This window comes from Tursiops truncatus, chromosome 14 (genome assembly GCF_011762595.2).
Source record: "Tursiops truncatus isolate mTurTru1 chromosome 14, mTurTru1.mat.Y, whole genome shotgun sequence".
In the NCBI taxonomy this organism is placed as follows: Eukaryota; Metazoa; Chordata; class Mammalia; order Artiodactyla; family Delphinidae; genus Tursiops; species Tursiops truncatus.
This window is the reverse complement of record NC_047047.1, coordinates 29,952,201-29,970,328: the sequence shown is the minus strand read 5'-3', so window position 1 is coordinate 29,970,328 and position 18,128 is coordinate 29,952,201. Positions and strand designations below refer to the sequence as shown.

The following is an 18,128-nucleotide window of genomic DNA, read 5'->3' as shown; positions in this document are numbered from 1 at the left end:
TCTGTAACGACAGTCGTTATTGGTCAGAGCCGCCCACGCGCGGCGAGAGCCCGCCCACCTCAGCTAGCGTTGTCTGACGGGAGTTGTAGTTTCCTCCTCCTGGAGGCGGCTGACAATTGGGGAATCCCGTGGTGGAATTTGCGTCTACCTGGCGGTAGTACTACTTAGGTTCTTTGCTGTGGAAAGAGTGCTTCTGGCCAACCCTGCTGGTACTGGAAGGCACAGACAACTCTAGGGCTGGTCATCACTGTTTCAGGCCTGAGTGAGTCCTATTTCTGAGTAGAATTCCATTGGTCATTGATGCAAAAATCAACTTAGATTTTCTACATTATTAGCAGATGCCGGCTGCGATTTAGTGTTTTGTCAAGGGGATCTTGTCCACCAAAGTATTTGCTGCTTCTATCACTTGTGTGTTTGCATCAAGTTATCTTTTTCTCCCTTAATTATACTCTGACATATTACTTGAACGTTTTCCCGTATTAGGCGTTGGAATTGGGTTCTGGTATGACCTAGTTTTGGTCCTTGGAATCGCACAGAATAAGTCTAATAAATAAGTCTAATCAAATAAATAAATTTGTGCTCCTGAGTACAAATATGTTAAGGGTGAGGCCTGTGTGTGTGTGTTGGAAAACTCTGGAATGAGATTTCCTGCACCTTTAGCTTTCATCCTGATACTTATTAGTGGTGGCACTGTGGGCTGGTTGCCTGAGAACTGTCAACGGAAATAATAAAAATATTTAAAATTAAAAAAAATGTGAGAGCTGTGAGTTTCAGTTTTATTCAGGGACTTACTTAGGACTATAGTCAGGGAGACAACCTCTCAGATAGCTTTGAAGAAGTGATCTGAAGAGGTATGGGGAGAGGTTAGTACATCTGTGATTTTGGAGAAGGGGTATGTGTAATCAAGCACACAGCTTGGTAGAAGATTGCTGCTGGTCACAAGGCACAGATAATGATTTCAGTGTTTTTCTAAGTATGGGAAGATGCAAGAAACTGGGTTCATAAAATCTCCCGAAAATATCTATATGAAGTCCTATTCTGCCAGTTTTCCCAGAGCATGGAGTGCCCCATTTCTGATCTCCACCCTGAACTCCTTTCAGGGTGTGTTGAAGGTCAGTGACTGCAGTGGCTAATGACTTAATCCTTGTTGAGCCAGAAGGTGAGTGACATTCTTTAGCTGGTAGAACCGTAGTCTTCTCAACTGTTAATAAGAGAAGTGGTCCCTTTCATGATTAAGGTTTGCTATGTTGTTTCTTAAACTGGAGGTAGGGGGAGACGGGCACATTTTTTTCCAGAAAATTTTTCCAATTTTGTCTTTCCATTTCAATTATAAGGTTTTAAATGATCATCAGTATATCCTGTATCATCTAGATGATCACCTAGTAATACTGTGGGGTTTCAATGCCTGGTTGTGTTTATGATTGTTTAAGTACCAAGTGATTATCTAAAGCAGTTGTTCTCAACTGGTAGCACTGCTACACATCTAGTAGATGCCATGGAAGATCCTGCAATGCACAGGACAGCCCTTACAACAAAGAATTATCTGGACCAAAATGTCAGTAGTGCCACAATTGAGAGACCCTGTTGTAGAGTGTTTAAATTTTTTTCAGTGGAATTGCCCAAATGTGTCCTAAGAGATCTGTGGGTTTTCTGCTGAGACACATTATCTGTTCCAGCCAGAAAGGAAGCTATCAAGCAACCCCATTCTAAAAGAGGTTTCTTTCTTCCAAGCCAGACACTCAGGGTTCTTCCATTCCTCCTTCAAAGAAGGGTCTTTGAAGAAACATTGCCATCATCGAAGTCCTTTCTGAGCCCTCTTCTCATAAATAGGCTTCTCAGAATTGCACAATATTCTCAAGTTATGGTTCATTATGGTATGTTAATTTTCAGTATGTTAATATTTTTTACCCAGTCACTTTACTTAATTCTCTCATTGTTTTTTTTGTTTTTAATATATATAGACTATTTTTTTAAAGTTTATTTTTGTCCGCGTCGGGTCTCAGTTGCAGCACGCAGGCTTTCTAGTGGCACACAGGCTCCAGAGTGTGCAGGCTCTGTAGTTTGTGGTGCGTGGGCTCAGTTGCCCCGTGGCATGTGGGATCTTAGTTCCCCAACCAGGGATCAAACCCACATCCCCTGCATTGGAAGGCGGATTCTTAACCACTGGACCACCAGGGAAGTCCCTGCCCATTAATTTCTAACCTTTCTTTTCTAATATAAGCATTTAAGGGTATACATTACTTTCAAAGGGCCATTTTATTTGCATTCCACAAATTTTGATAGACAATATTTTTATTTTCTTTAAATTTTAAATAATTTAAAATTTTCACTATGGCGTCTTCTTTGACTCATAAGTTATTTATACATGCGTTTTCGTAACTGATTTCTAACCTAACTTCTTTATGGTCAGAAAACATGATAGGCTACTTTTTTTGATCTCATAGAAACTCTGCTTTATTTATTTATTTGTTAATAGATGAATAATAGCTTCTGATATTTAAAGGCATTTCCAATAAAAAGAATTTGTGTGGTATTGGCACATTAGAACAATTATTCACAGTTCTTTGATTTTTGCCAATTGGCAATAATTATTCTTCAACTTCCCTTACCCTTCTAACTCCTGTGACCTTTAAAAACCAATATTTTCTTAAGTATTCCATGTGTGCTTGAGAACAGATGTGTATATATTTTCTTTGCTATTAATTTGGCTACATCAGCTTCATTTAGGGTTTCCTGGTATATATCTTTCTGCATACTTTTGTTTTAGATGTTGCTTCTAAGCAGTGCATCTAGATTTTAAAAATCCAATTAGACAATCTCTTTTATTAGCTTAGTACATGTATTATGCTTGTTAATCCATTTGGAATTATTTCTACCATCTAAGATTGGTTTGTCTGGCTTTCTCTGTTTCTTTTCTTCTTCTGCCTTCTTTTGGATTTTTTTGTTACCTCCTCTTTTGGGAAGTTATATGCTCTATTTTTATTATTTTAGTGACGATCCTTTACATTTTAACTCAAGGCCAAAGCTAATACATTTTTCTGCTATTCTCCTGAAAAAAAATACAGTGATCTTAGAACACTTTAACCACCTCCTGTCATATATATTATTATTATCCAGTATTTTATTTTAGTTCTCCCTTAGAAGAAGGCACTATTATTGTTGCTTTAGATTAAACTACATATGTATAAATTTCTTTGCTTACCATTTCTTTTTGCAGCTCAGACGTTTGTTTGGGGATTTTTTTCTCCCTGAAATATACGCTTTAGAAGTTCATTTAGTATTGGATTTATTGTTGGCAAATTCTCTTGGCTTTTCTTTTTCTATTTCATCCTCATTCTTGTATGATTGCTTTAAGTTGGTTGTTTCTTTCAGCACATTGAAGATACCCCTCTGAATTCTGGCCCATCGTCTTGCTGTTGAAACATTTGATGTCAATCTAATTGTCATATCATTGTAGTAGTCTTTTTTCTCCCCCTCTCTGCTGCTTTTAAAATCTGTCTTTGATAATCTGCAATTTGACTATATATGTAAGCATGGACTTCATTTTATTTATCTTCCTTGGGATTCATTGTGGATCTTGTCTGAGAATTCCTACCCTTCAATAATTCGGGAAAATTCTCAGCCCTATCTCTTCGAATGTTTCCCATCCCAAATTGTTTTCTCTCTTTATGGAACTCCAGTTTAAATATATTTTAGATTTCCCATTCTATTCTCCATGCTCTCTTCATATTTTCTACCTCTTTGTCTCTGCACTGTTGTACTGTTCCAATTCACAGATGTCTTCAGCTGTATCTAATTTGGTTTTGCCAGTCCATTGAATTTTTAATTTTAGCTTTTGTGTTTTTAATTTCTACAGGATCTATTAGTTTCTTTAAAAATTCTGCCTAATCATTCAATAGTTACTTCTTGCTCATATTTTTACTGCATCTTTTACTTCTAAAGACATATGATATATAGTTATTACATATTCAACATGTGATTATTATAATGTCTTAAAGTCCTTGGAGGTCAAATGGACAAAGGATACAGACAGGTCACAGAAAAGAAACACAAACAGCCAACTATCATGGGAACAAATCACTAACTTTACTTACAATTAGGGAAATAAAAGAGATCATTTTACATGCATCAGATTGGCAAAAATAAAGGCTTAATAACAACCAGCACTGGTAAAAGTAGGGGGGCAAACGAGTGCTTTCGGACATTATTGGTTGGAGTGTAAAATGGTACAGCTTTTAAGAGCTGTACCATTATAACTGTACCATTATAAAGAGCTGTACGTTATAAAGTACCAATATAATTTGACAATATATATCATACAGTTTTTGCAATTTACATTCTTTAATCCATCATTCAATTGAGTATCCTAGAAAAACAGTACACACATGCACACAAACGCATTCTTTAACTGTTGTTCCGATTTTCTATGTAAAACGGAGGTGAATGTTTTTTGTTGTGTATTTCCGAATGAAGAGTGGGGTTGTTTTTTTGGTGGTCATTTACTTATCTTTGTGATTTATTCATAGTTTATTGTATTGAGATTTTAAAAAATTATTGCTTTTTAAAACCCATCTCCTCTTTCCTCTCTCCTTCCGTCTATAGCCCACTTAATCGGGAAGGCAGAGGCTGCACTAGTTAACTATCCCCACCTCCCACTCCTTTACAGTCATTTTGCTCCTACTTCTTCACTGAAAATGATTTTTTTTTTTTTTTTTTGCGGTACGCAGGCCTCTCACTGTTGTGGCCTCTCCCGCTGCGGAGCACAGGCTCCGGACGCGCAGGCTCAGCGGCCATGGCTCACGGGCCCAGCCGCTCCGCGGCATGTGGGATCTTCCCAAACCGGGACACGAACCCGTGTCCGCTGCATTGGCAGGCGGACTCTCAACCACTGCGCCACCAGGGAAGCCCAAAATGCTCATTTTTAAAGTCACCAATTACTTCCTCATTGCTAAATCTAGTGGACTTTTTTTCACAACTTGTATTTTTCCCCTCTGCCAAATTTGACTCTTCACTACTTGAATGTTTTCCTCCTTGATTTCTGCAACATCATGGACCCGCAGTATTTCTCCCACCTGTCTGGCAGCTCTTCATCATTCTCCTCTGCAAGCTTCTCTGTCTCTGTCCCCTTCAATACTGATAGACCTAAGAGTTCTGTCCTCAGTCCTCTTCTCACTCTGGTGTCTCTCTGGGTGATTGCCACTCCATGGGTTGAACTACCACCTAAATGCTGATGACTCCCATCTCTATTTTAGCCTGGACCTCCCTTCCAAATTCCATATCATTACCTACTGGCTATTTCTACCTGAATGTCACACATGTCCAAGCACATTTTGAAAGGCAGACCTCATTAGCTTTCATCTTCTGCCCTGTAACTAGCATCTATCCTTACTTACCCCCGCAAACTGCGCTTCTTCCTTTTCCTACCCCAGTAACTAGTCCCAACCATCCATCTAATTGCTCATGCCAGGAACCTGGAAGACATCTTGACTAAAAACAAATTAGATCAATGGCTCCCTAGGACCTTTAAGATAAAAAAAAGTTCAAATTACTTGGCATGGCATAAAGAATTGGCCCTGGTTTGGTCCTTTAGTTTTAGCTCTTATCACCTCATACCCAGTACTCTAGCTGGTAGTACTATCAGCACATGGTAGAAATCCATTTGGTTAAAACAAGATTGAGATAAATTAATTGATTGATTTACTACCTACTGGGTATATACAGCACTGAAGAAAAGTCACCAGCTTTTAGTGAGCAACACAGGTTTTAACGATATAATCGCACAAATACATAATTTAAAATGGTGACAAATGCTATAAAGGAAAAGTAAACATAAGATGGCTTGAGAGCTACTGATTTAGATTGTGGGTAAAGAAAGGAAGGCATTTTAGAGGAAGGGACATTTAAGTGGAGAGTTGAAGACAAAGAGCAGACAAAAGGCATTCACATGGCAGGGCTCTGCAATGGGAGTCTCGGTCCCCAGTCCACTCTTCTTGGCCTTGCTTTGTGAAACATTTCTTCTTTGCCAGTTGGCTCAATGTTAGGCTTTGTCAATAGAGGGCACTGGGGGAACATGGCAAGGTGATGGTGACAGGAAGGCACATTCCTTATGGGTTCTGGTTCTCTTTCTTTTCAGCGTGCAAGCCAATGGATCAGTGTACAGAAGACCCAGTGGCGCTCGCATCAGTGGTTCTCTGGACCTGCCCCGGCTGCACCCTCAGGCCACACTTTACTTACCTGCAGCTGCTTCCATGGCAGCTTTGGCTGCACCACTCTCGAGGACTGACAGATAAAATACAGGACACCCAGTTAAACAACAAATGACTTTTAGTATGTTTCTTGCAATATTTGCGATTGTGCTTTCACTTGCTAATTCTGGCAACCCTATAGCTCCCCCACATGGTGGACCATTTCTAAAGATTATCTCCAGCCCACCCACCTCTGGCCAATGGCAGGCAGCTTCTAAGGACCAGCTCTGGCCCACACCCTCTGGCATGTTTGTTCAGCAGGTGGCACGTTCCTATGATAATCAAGCCCACTTTGAAGAGGTGAGAAACTCAGTGCTCTCCTAAACCCTTAGTTTCTGCATTGTCCCCTCTGTCCATAAATAGTAGCTGCTTTTTTTTGCGCCTGCAATTTCTGGATCCCTTTTAGTAGTTAACCACTTTTTATTATTTAACAACTATTCACATTAAAATTTCCCTTTTCAAATTTTAGTGTTGGCTTCTGTCTCCTTGACTGGACCTTAACTGATACAAAGTGTTTACTTATTCAGGAAACTGAAAGATGAGTGTGGAGTGGAAGGGCTTATGGGAGACTGGAGAATGGCTTGCTGTGAAGTTGGGTAAGCACAGATTGCATTTGTAGAAGGCTCTGCGGGCCACCTTAAAGATGTTAGATTACTGCTAAATACAATTTGAAACAAAGACTTTCAAGCAGGGGAGTGTCATGATCAGATTTACATCTGTTAAAAGATTCCTTTGGTCTTCTGATTCTGGTAGAAATGTTAGCAGCCTGGTTCTGGATCTTTCCACTTCTGGAAACCACAGGGAGCGACAAGGAAAACATGACCAACTGACTCCCACAAACAGTTATCTTAAGTGAAACTAGGGATGCAAAGAAAACTTATACATTCCACGTTGAGTGGAAGTGTGGTACTGGATGGGAGGCCAACTGAGTGCCATGGGGGAAGGACAGGGAGTGAGGAGGGGGCTGGTAGTGGCAGACCTCAGAAATCACTCGCAAATATTCACTCTGAGAAGAGAGCCAAACCCTGAGTGGAGCCTGCTGTGGGGAGGACTGAACAAGCATATGAGTGTGGGAGAGGCAGGGAGGGAAGGTGTGTGAAGTGCCTAAGGGGTCCAGAGGTGATGTCTTTCAGAAAGCAAGTTAGGGGATCTCATTGAAGACATGAGTTAGGTCCCTTAATGTAGCAGATGAAGGAACCAAGGGAGCTCAGAGCTGGCAGAGAACTTCTGAACAAGATCACATCCCAGAGAAGACCCATGGCTACACTTTTAAGGAGACAATTCATTGTAGCCACAGAGGGAGGTGAGAAACCTCGACAAGGTCTTTCCCCTTCATCCTCCTGCTGGTACTTGGTCTAGGAAAAACCAACTGTTTCAAATATGAACAAATAGGAATAAGCACAGCATTTGTATCAAGATACTGTAATTAAAAATAGAGACGGCAAAACTTACCTAGAGTTTCCCTGGAGAAGACTCACAGGAAAAATGTTCCCACAAAGCAGTTGAAAATAATATAGACATTCCAATATGAATTTTAAAAATCTAATGAAGTGAATGCAGCTAAGAAAAACAAGAATTCAGGGAAGAGACATCCCTGAAGTCAAACAAAAATTGGTGGAATTTAGAAAACAGAAAAAAAAATTTTTTTCAGAAATGAAGATTACATTAAAAGGAACACAAGTGAGTCTGGATACCACAGGAAGCATATTAAGGAACGGAGATTAGAAATGAAAAACGCCAACAAAAAGGTAAAAATAATTAAGAACAAATGATAGAAATCATGTCAGGCAGAGGAAATCCAACACACAATTGGAACTGCCAAAGAAAACCAAAGCAGTGGAATAGTATTGATACAAATATTTGTGAATATAATTCAGGAAAACATGAAATATTATCTTGATGCATGTACTTGGCTCAGGGAATGTTTCCTTTCTTATAGAATGCTTTCCCTGACAACTGTCTCTTTCCATTTGCTTTTCTTCCAGTATTTAGTCTTTTCACATGCTCCATAGTTCCATAAAACATCTCACAATACACAGGCTGGCATCTCAGATAACCTTAAGTCTAGCCCTCTGACCATCAGTCTGGATTGGCTGCCAGGTCGCTTCACAGCTGCAATCCTGGGACTTCCCGTTATCTCACTCGTGTTTGATCCTGTTTCTAGACGCTACATCATATTTTTTCTTTGATTTACTCTTATTTTGATGGAGTTTATCCAGTAACTGAGAATCAGTGACAGGAAGAAAATCTTTTGAGAACTTGCATGTCTAAAAATGTCTTTATTCTATTGTCACCCAAGACATAATTCATTCAAACTTTTGAAGACAGCACCCCATTGATCACTAGGTTCCAATGTTGCCGTTGAGTATTTTCCTTGATCCTTTTTTTACCTGGTAAATTTCTGAATATTCTCTTTATAGGTCTGGCATCCTAAAATTTCATAGTGGTATGGCTTCATATGGGTCTTTTATATTTATTGTGCAAATTCAACATTAGCTTTTTTTTAATCTTGAAACTCAAAATTTCATCAGGGAAATTTTCCTTTATTTAATAAATTCTGCTCAATCCTCTATTTTCTTCCTGGAACTCCTATTGATTTAATATTAAACCTCCTGAATTGATCCATATTTATTTTTTTCCCTACACTTTTGATTTGTTATAGAACATCTCTTTTAATATTCTCACTGAATTTATTCATATTCTAATTTCTTGTTGTGACATTTTATTAGTATCCTGTTCTAATTTCTTGAGTACAGTATCTTATTTGAGGATATGATAGTTGTTGAAGTTTTCTGATTCTTGAGAGTTGCTTTTATTTAGCTCTACCTTTTACAATCAAGGTTTTTCTCAATTTCTGGTGATCTTTGGCTGTCTTTATTTAGAAGTGAAGCACTAAAAACCTGTTTGGAAGGTTTGTGTACGTGGGCAGGGCTTACTGATTGGTACGCTCCACTGTAAGGGGACTCTTGGCCAGTTGCTTTTTGGCGGGGACCCTCAAATGTCAGCATCTGTCTTTTCACTCAAGAGTTGCTTATTTTTCCACAGTAGGAGCCACCAAATCTTGCCTGGTGTGTTTAAGTGTGGCTGTTGGTTTTCTAGAGCTGAACACAAATAAGGAGCTAGGGATCTCATTTATCTAGTATATAAAACTGCTTAATAACTATTTTCTGCACAGCGTCTCACCCGAGCTTATTAACCCTGAGTAAGAAATCTACTTTTCCCTTTTTTAGGTGAATTACTATCAGAATAACTTAGCCTTCAACTTTAGAGACCACAGTGTAAAGTCCTATTCAACTCAGAAACATTCAAATACATTTTATCAAGGCTCTTAAATTAAAATTTGTTGTTTTGGAGGTATGCCCTTCAAGTTCTAAATAGTCAAATGCAGTGACTGGAAAAAACGTAACAACCCCCTACAAAAAGATTTTGTTTTTAGAAATCATCACTCTTTCATTGAAAGGGTTTGTTCTTTATTTCCTACAAACACATTTTATTTTTCCAATTCAACTGTAACCTCAAGAGCACCCTGTAGCTCTTGGTAAACTTAACTCTCTTTGTGTATGCAAACTAGTCCTTATCAACTGCCTTCTCAAAAGTAATAGAACTCTAACACATACAAAAGGAAGCTGAGTAAGCACAGGAACAAAACAGGAGAAGAATAAAACTAGAATGTGAATCTCATTTTCAACAGGGAGAGAATATTAACAAGGAAAATGAGATCCTGATTTCATAGTGAGTTAAATCTACAGCAATTCTTTGTGGTATCAAACTAACCCGATGCAAACCATGGTTTCTGAAATAAGATTAAAAAGAAATCTAACAAATACCAGAGTGAATATAACAATATGACTAGACCAAAAAGAAAAAAAAAATCTCTCACACACAATAATCACTGCAAGAAGATCCCAAAGGTTATAGAAAACATAAAGGAACTTTAATATCCAAACAGTCAGGGCAAAGAATACTGGATTAATGACCCATTAAGTGTGAACCACTTTAGGTTCTTTACAGTACCAGATGTATTTTAAAGTAAAATCTGAATGCATATTGCAGAGAATGAATCCATTTAAAAAACTTTAATTTCCTTACCTGATACTAATACCAGTATGATTTTTAGACTGTACATTTTTAAAATGATTTAACACTGAGAGTAAGATTTAAAGCAAAGTTAGCAATGTTCCTGAATTGCAAATTTGTTCAGTAGTAATAAGCCTTTGAGTAATGCTACTTTCTTCTCAAAAAGTAGTCAATGTACATTTTAGAATTGTGCAATAAGAAAATATTGGCTAATAAAAAGTGTTATTTCTTGAGATAGTCAAGATGAAAGAAGAACTATACTTTTGCTTGGATTATTTATGCCCAAATAATTTACCCTGCAATCCACAGATGTATAGGACATAAAATACTTTTGAATAAGAGAAAAGTGAGGGTCCTAAAATAGGAACACAAACCAGAAGAATCTAAAAACAGCATCCTGTTACTTTTTTTTGAGTATTTAAGCTGCTTTTGGTTGCATGCCCTGATCTGTAGAAGGTTAATTAACAAGGAAATAAAATTTCCAAGTGTTTAAAAAATTTACTCATCTTCCATAAAGCAACTTTTAATGTATCAACACTTAGAAAATACACAGTGACTTGATGAAACATCAGTACAACTGCATAGAATTGAGCTCCAGAGAATTATACATTTATGAGCTGTCTTTCCTGGGCTCTGGTTTACAGGAGTATTGGCTTAGAGACCAGCTTAGAGTCATCTGCTCCTACCTGGAGGATACAGGCCAGGAAACTCTTAGGATTCCATGGGCCTTTTCTGTTCCTAAATAAAACACCAGGAGCTCTCTGGTCTTAAAAACAACCAAGCATCCAAATATGTATACTGGGGACCCTTCCCCTTTGTGAGTCAAAGAAGAGGAGAGTTTGTGACTTTCGCTGAAAACAAAACAAAACAAAATCTCCCACAATTCTTCTAAGAGACTGAAATATACTAGAAATTTCAAAACTAGAACAATGCCATCAAAGATTAAACCTCTTAATGCTCGGAGCCACCCCAAAATAATAAAATTGGGAACTCCAGGAAAACAGGTACCAAAAGAATCAAAGTAATGATTGCACTGAGGATTCTCCTCTTTGAAGGCTGGTTAAGGAGGTAGGATTTCACGGGTTTTTGTTTGTTTATCTTTTGGCCTCTGAACATTTAAAAAATGCTTTGCCCGGCTGGTCATTCAGGCTAATTTTGGAGTTCACAAGAAACCCCAAGCCTGACATAAGGATATTCTACAGTTTCACAGCTATCATTTGTACATATTACAATCAAGTTGATTTACTCTTTTTGAGTAACTATAACTAGGATATGGCAAATTAATATATTTCTTTACATACAACTTTGTGTCTCAAAGTTCTTGAAAAACAAGAGCAGATGACTTTGTATTCAAAGACTACCAAAGTGTGTATTTGATATTCACATGCAAACAAAACCTTATAAATCTCCTGTCAACTCTGCATGATGCCTTTAAGGAGGAAATGACATACAAAGTTTGCTAACTGTGCAAAATATTAAATTGCTAAAACATTTTACATAATGAAATGATACATGTAAATGTAGAAGTTGACACATGAAATTAACATGGGTCCATAAGAACTTATCACATTTCAGAGATTTTCTTTAGTAACAAGTTTTTGTTTTTATATTTCCTGGTACACAGCAAAGTTTATCACAGAAGATAAAAACCCTTTTAAACAAATTCAACAGGGAATTCTTGAGGCACCTTCTCATATAAAACACAAGATGAATGCAATTATCAATCCATCTGAGAAAAGTTTTCAATCTAAAGATCATTTTTTCCATTTAAGTATATTTCATAGAACTTTAATAAGGCAAGACAAATTTGTGAAAAAAATGTAGATACAAAAATGATGTAAACTAATAACTTATATTAAAAAACCCCAAAGGGAAAACAGTGGAGACGGGACAGCTCAAACAATGCCTATTTCAAAAAAACCTAAAATAGAATTGTGCATAAGCTGAAGATTACAAAGAACTTCTAGACTCTGCACAGTTTTGGTTTTCCTTTTTTCTTTTTTTTTTTACATCTTTATATTACATGTTTTAAATCATATCAGGAATGCAAACTAGAACTGCACACTACTTCAGTGGAAAAAAGTTCAACATTGTGCAATTTTCTGCCTCAATTTTAAAAAAGTGGCAGCAATCCCTGCATTTGTATTTGAAACAAGGATTTGAGAAACTTTATCAAAAAAGGTAATGAAGGCAAAAATTGGCAGACATCCAGCATATTGTTTCTTTTTAAAACAATGCGGATGGTAAGTAATTTCATGATTAAAAAATGAATCTTTTAAATAAATACATTGTATCTGACATTTGCACTGACTGATTTGATAAATCTTTAAGTAAACAACGGCTTTACTACACTCCCTGTAGCCTTAAGCCACTGGCTTTAGATTCTGGAGTCCTTTTTCACTGGGTTTCATACCCTGCGACTCGATACCCTGCAGGCTGATTAGGCATCATGCTGCCATTCTGTCCTGGAGGCGGCTGCACTCCATAATTTGGTCCCATCCACGGTGCAGAAGACTGTGTCTGACTGGTGCAGAACATGAAAGAAGCAGAGGGGAGGGGAAATCCACTGGTTAAAATAAAATGTAATGCCAAGAATAAATAATGCCAAGAATAAATAACACATACGTGGGAAATATCCTTTTTCTTAAGCCCAAATACAAGAATAACTGTTATGCCAGAGAAAGCAAAGGCAAAAGCTTTTTTCTTTTAAAAACAAGCATCCTTGTAGCTTTAATTTGTACAGTTTAATTCTGTTAGTTTAATTATAGCTAAGAAGATATCCTTTATCTATAAACATTTTATTCCCTTGAACTCAGAAAAACTCATCTCTAATCTCAGAAAACTGTCCATCTGGAGTTTGACATATGTTGAACAAGCCACTACCTGAAGGAAACGTGATCATTTGGCATGATACGGACTTGTATTTATATTACTCAAAGAAGAAATTAAGGTAATTATTAGTATATGTAAACTCATAAATTTTCTCAACATTACAAGATTCTTTTTAATAAAAATGGCAAAGCGTTTTAATTTCCAGTTTGTTTTTCAGAAATTTAAGTAAAATTGTAATTCAGGATGTATAAAGAAGCTTTCATATAACAATGTATGAATAAACCCTCCTGCACAAAAAAAAAGCATAATGAATAAAGCAATTAGGATCAAAATAACTGTATCCAATAAGCCTAGCAACTATTAAGTTATTTCCTTACTTAAATATTTGTTGATTCATTGCCAAGCATTACCAAAATTCTCATAACGCTGGTTATAAATCAAGACAACACATTTCTAGGCAAAATTTTAGATATACACTTAAAACTATAAAGTAAAAACCTCTCTAAGTCTTTCAAAGGCGATGCTTTAGAAAGAAGGCACATTGTCTACTAATTACTTAAAATCTCTTCCCAAGTTCTTGACATTTTCAAAGGCTAATAATAAAGGAAAAGAACAAGTATGCTTACTTAAATCCCTGCTGGTTCCATGGCTGGCCATACATTCCATATGCAGGTACTTGCCAACCATTAGGCATATATTGGCCAATTTGTTGTGCATTCCCATACCACTGGCCCCACTGGCCATAAGCTTGTGGATATCCAATTTGATTCTGCTATTAAGTAAAATTGTAACAGATAATTTAATATTATTTAAAGTTATAGGGGCATATACAGTCCTAATACACCACAAATACATAGCCATAACACATAGGGCCATAATTACAATTAAAACTAAAGGACAGGGCTTCCCTGGTGGCGCAGTGGTTGAGAATCCGCCTGCCAATGCAGGGGACACAGGCTCGATCCCTGGTCTGGGAAGATCCCACATGATGCAGAGCAACTAAGCCCCGGGCGCTACAACTACTGAGCCTGTGCTCTAGAGCCTGTGAGCCACAACTACTGAGCCCGTGTGCTGCAACTACTGAAGCCTGCGTGCCTAGAGCCCGTGCTCTGCAACAAGAGAAGCCACCGCAATGAGAAGCCCGCGCACCTCAACAGAGTAGCCCCCACTTGTGGCAACTAGAGAAACCCCGTGCACAGCAACAAAGACCCAACACAACCAAAAATAAATAAATAAAATAAATAAATTTATATATATATTAAAAAGAAAACACTAAAGGACAAAGAAAAGTTTATAAAGTCACGGCTAATAAAAAAAAAGTGAGGTTATACTGCTTTAACTCTACAATGATGCTCTAAATGGCATACTCTTTGTAAGGCTGCAGGTTAGGGTTAGGGTTATTAAACTCAGGATAATGTTTGGGTGTTTTGTAAATTATCCATATGACCGTTTCCTTTAGCTAGGGAAGATAGGGAAGATAAGGACTATTTATTCCTATATTCAGTTTACTTAAGAAAGTTATATAGTTTAGGATTTTCTTACTCCTATCTTGATGCTCCATTTCCTCATAGAAATGTTTGTGGGATCAAGTTTGAACCACTAGAACTGCCTGGAAAAACAAAGGCAGCAAAATCTGGAAGAAAATGCCAAGGTCCTAAATATATTCATAGCTTTTGTTTCAACTGAATCAAACATGCTTGTGAGGACTTCCCTGGTTGCGCAGTGGTTAAGAATCTGCCTGCCAATGCCGGGGACACGGGTTCAAGCTCTGGTCCGGGAAGATCCCACATGCCGCGGATCAACTAAGCCCATGTGCCACAACTACCGAAGCCCCCGCGCCTAGAGCCCATGCTCTGCAACAAGAGAAGCCACTGCAGTGAGAAGCCCGTGCATGCAACGAAGAGTAGCCCCCGCTCGCCGCAACTAGAGAAAGCCCACGCGCAGCAACAAGGACCCAATGCAAACAAAAATGGATGGATGGATGGATGGATGGATGGATAGATAGATAAATAAATAAATAAATAATAATTTTAAAAAAACATGCTTGTGAGTCCTCCAAATAGTATGTGAATAAATCTACTAAGTATTAGAAAAAATTTAATACCCTGTTAAGTTTGTTGCAGCATTTTAAAATCCACTGTGTGAGCATGAGTCAATCGAGGTGGTCACATTCATCATGTCACCCCTGCATCCATGAACCACTACTCTGGAACTATAATACATGAAGAGCCCTTATATGCTATCATTTTAGCTAGAAGCATTAATGACGATTATCAACAATTTCATTTAAAAATACCTATTAGCCCAGCAATTACTCTGCAAAGTCAAGAACCTTCTCACCTGTTGCACGGGATTTATCATATCAAGAGTTTCTTTGCCCCAGTAGCATTTCACAACATGGCCTTCAATGGTAGTTCCATTAACAGAAACAATTGCATGTGCTGCACTTTCATGGGAATTGAACCTATTGAAAATAATATTAAGAATTACCAATATAAATTGTTTAGTATACATATAGCTGATTCACTTTGTTATACAGCAGAAACTAACACAACATTGTAAAGCAATTATACTCCAATAAAGATGTTAAAAATAAATAGTTTAAAGTGCTTATGAATAAAACCTATTTTTAAAAATCAAACTAAGCCTGAAATATAACAGGAAGTTAATATAAAAGAATCAATAAAATGGCATATTTTCATTTTTTTTTCCCCCTCAAAGATCTTATAGTTCTGGGGAAATTTCTTTTAACAGAATGTTTTATTTGCCTTGTGTTGGAAGGAGGGAGCTATTAAAAAAGTGGCAAATATGATAAACACTAGAGAAATTTTTATTTCTTTATAACCAAAGTAAATTTTAAAGAAAACCACTAAGTTAAATGTTCAAAAATGATCTGGGGGGAAACATTTTTTTAAAAGCCACCCCTACCGAACAAAAGAATATCCTTTATCTGGAAAGACTCGAATTTCCATTATTTGTCCAAATGGCGAAAAAGTCTGACGCATTAGTTGTTCTGTTAGACAAAAAAAAAAAAAAAAAAACCCGCATTAAAATCCTACAAATACCAAGTCTTTTAGTTTAAAAATTAATCTCAAGATGCCACATAGGTAAAGCCCCCATACCTGTTAGCCCAGAAGTGACACCTCCACAATACACAGTACAGTTGCTTGGACTAGACTGATTTACGACCTCATCATATGATAACTGTTTGGTGTTTGCTGGAGAGGAAAAATTTAATATTTTTAATTCATTAAATAAAATGTTCAGAAAGAGTAAAGCAACATTAACTACACTACTGTAATGGTAATATTTACCTTGATCAAAATGCTTATTTAATACATATTACATTTGACTGAGGATTAAACCTCCCCCAAGAATGTCTAAAAATTACTCAATATTCTCTATTTAACAGGAGACTTGACATTAGAGATATAATTTATTATTTATAATTACAAAAATGAAAACTAAGTACATTTTTGAACAGTAGTCTTGATTTGCTTCTCATCTATTTCTGCAATAAGTCTCCGGGAACAGCTCTAACATTTAAAATCTAGTGTATTTTCCTCCAAAATTCCACATTTCCTTTTCTTCTCCAATTCACCTACACTCATATGTACTCTTTGGAGCTGGAGGCTTTCGGGTTGCCCAGTTAGTTCTGATTTGTCTTCCACCAAGCCACTGGCCACCCATCTGTTGAATGGCGTTTTCAGCATCCTGTTCCACACAACATTAGAAATGACAAAGAAGCCACTATTAGTTGACGTTAAACAATTGTTAGCAATAGAGAAAACTCATGGTTGCTTTTCACAAATGTTTTTTGAATGAAATGCTTTGTGAAATACACAATATATGACAGCTTTCCTAAAACACAATGGTGCTTTTAAACTATCTTTCTTTTACTTGGGTATCAGACTTTGGGAATGTTAATCACCTGAAAGACTCGAGCCCAAAAGCCCTTATTGACGTAGCCATTGTAAAGTGCATGGAACAACCCATACTATTATGGATGAAAATTGCACTTTATACAATCCAACATGCTTTTAATGACAGTGTTTGGTTTCTCATTCATCTTACAAGTAAATACTGAACAGCTGTCATGTCCTAGACAGCAGGTTAAGTGCTAGGGAAACGTTGGTCAATGAGGTAGACATGGTCTCTGCTGCCACAGAACTTACATTCTTTTGCGGGGGACAAATAAAGTAATTACAGATTGTGGTAAATGCCATGACAGAAACAAAAGGTTGAGAGAGAGAATATCCCATGCTGAGATACAGGCATGGGAATCTACTTTAGAGCAGCATGATTAGGGAAGGTCTCTGAAATGACATTTAAGCTGAAATAGAGAGGAAGAGGAGCTAGAAAAGTCCAAACACCAGGGTGTTCCTGATAGAGGGAAAAGCACTGCAAGGTGTGTTAAGGCAGGAAAGTGTTTGGTACGCATCTTAAAGAAGCATGTGAAAGATGACTAGTTTTAATGGAATCTAGTGTGCAAAAAAGGAAAAGTGCCAGAGGAAAAAACTGATTATTTTAAGAAAGATTATCATGATCGATTTATGTTTTAAGAAGGCCATTCTTATGTTTTAAGAAGGAGAACAGTTTGGGGAGATAGTAAAAGGAAAAAGACTCTTTATGAGACTAATGCAATATCCAAATTAAAAAAACAGTCGGTAACCAGGACTAATGCAGTAGCAGTGGATGTAATCTAAAGGAAGAGTCAAGAGAATTGGTGGGGAGGGATGTGCACAGTAAGCCAAAGGGCAGGAATCAAAGATAATTCCTAGGTTTTGCCTGGGCAGTAGGGAGGATAGTGCTAGCATTAATGGAAATGAGAAGACTGGGAGGGAGGAGGGCAACAAGTTTGAGGAAGAAACAAAGATGATTTAAGACACATTAAGTTTGAGATATCTGTAAGACATCTAAATGAAGACCATTTGTTAGTAAGTGTGAAGTAAACGGAGCTGGAGATATAAGATT

The 18,128-nt window shown here is 37.3% G+C and overlaps 1 protein-coding gene across 10 annotated transcripts in view; it reads right to left on the bottom strand.

Moving 5' to 3' along the window:
* Positions 1-10,157: 10,157 nt before the first annotated feature.
* The window catches only part of TIA1 (TIA1 cytotoxic granule associated RNA binding protein), a 29,113-nt gene continuing 21,142 nt past the window's right edge, over positions 10,158-18,128 (bottom strand). For 5 of the 10 annotated variants that reach the window (XM_004321996.4, XM_004321995.4, XM_019943018.3 and 2 more), the window contains 6 exons: positions 16,760-16,868; positions 16,277-16,372; positions 16,083-16,167; positions 15,495-15,618; positions 13,781-13,926; positions 10,158-12,846 (listed from right to left, as the gene is read on the bottom strand). In XM_004321996.4, coding sequence (XP_004322044.1) covers positions 12,720-12,846; positions 13,781-13,926; positions 15,495-15,618; positions 16,083-16,167; positions 16,277-16,372; positions 16,760-16,868 — 687 coding nt within the window. In that variant the 3' untranslated portion in view covers positions 10,158-12,719. Of the gene's footprint in view, positions 12,847-13,780; positions 13,927-15,494; positions 15,619-16,082; positions 16,168-16,276; positions 16,373-16,626; positions 16,869-18,128 lie in introns of those variants that run through there. The other 5 variants (XM_033838350.2, XM_019943017.3, XR_012325659.1 and 2 more) reach the window with 4 other exon arrangements.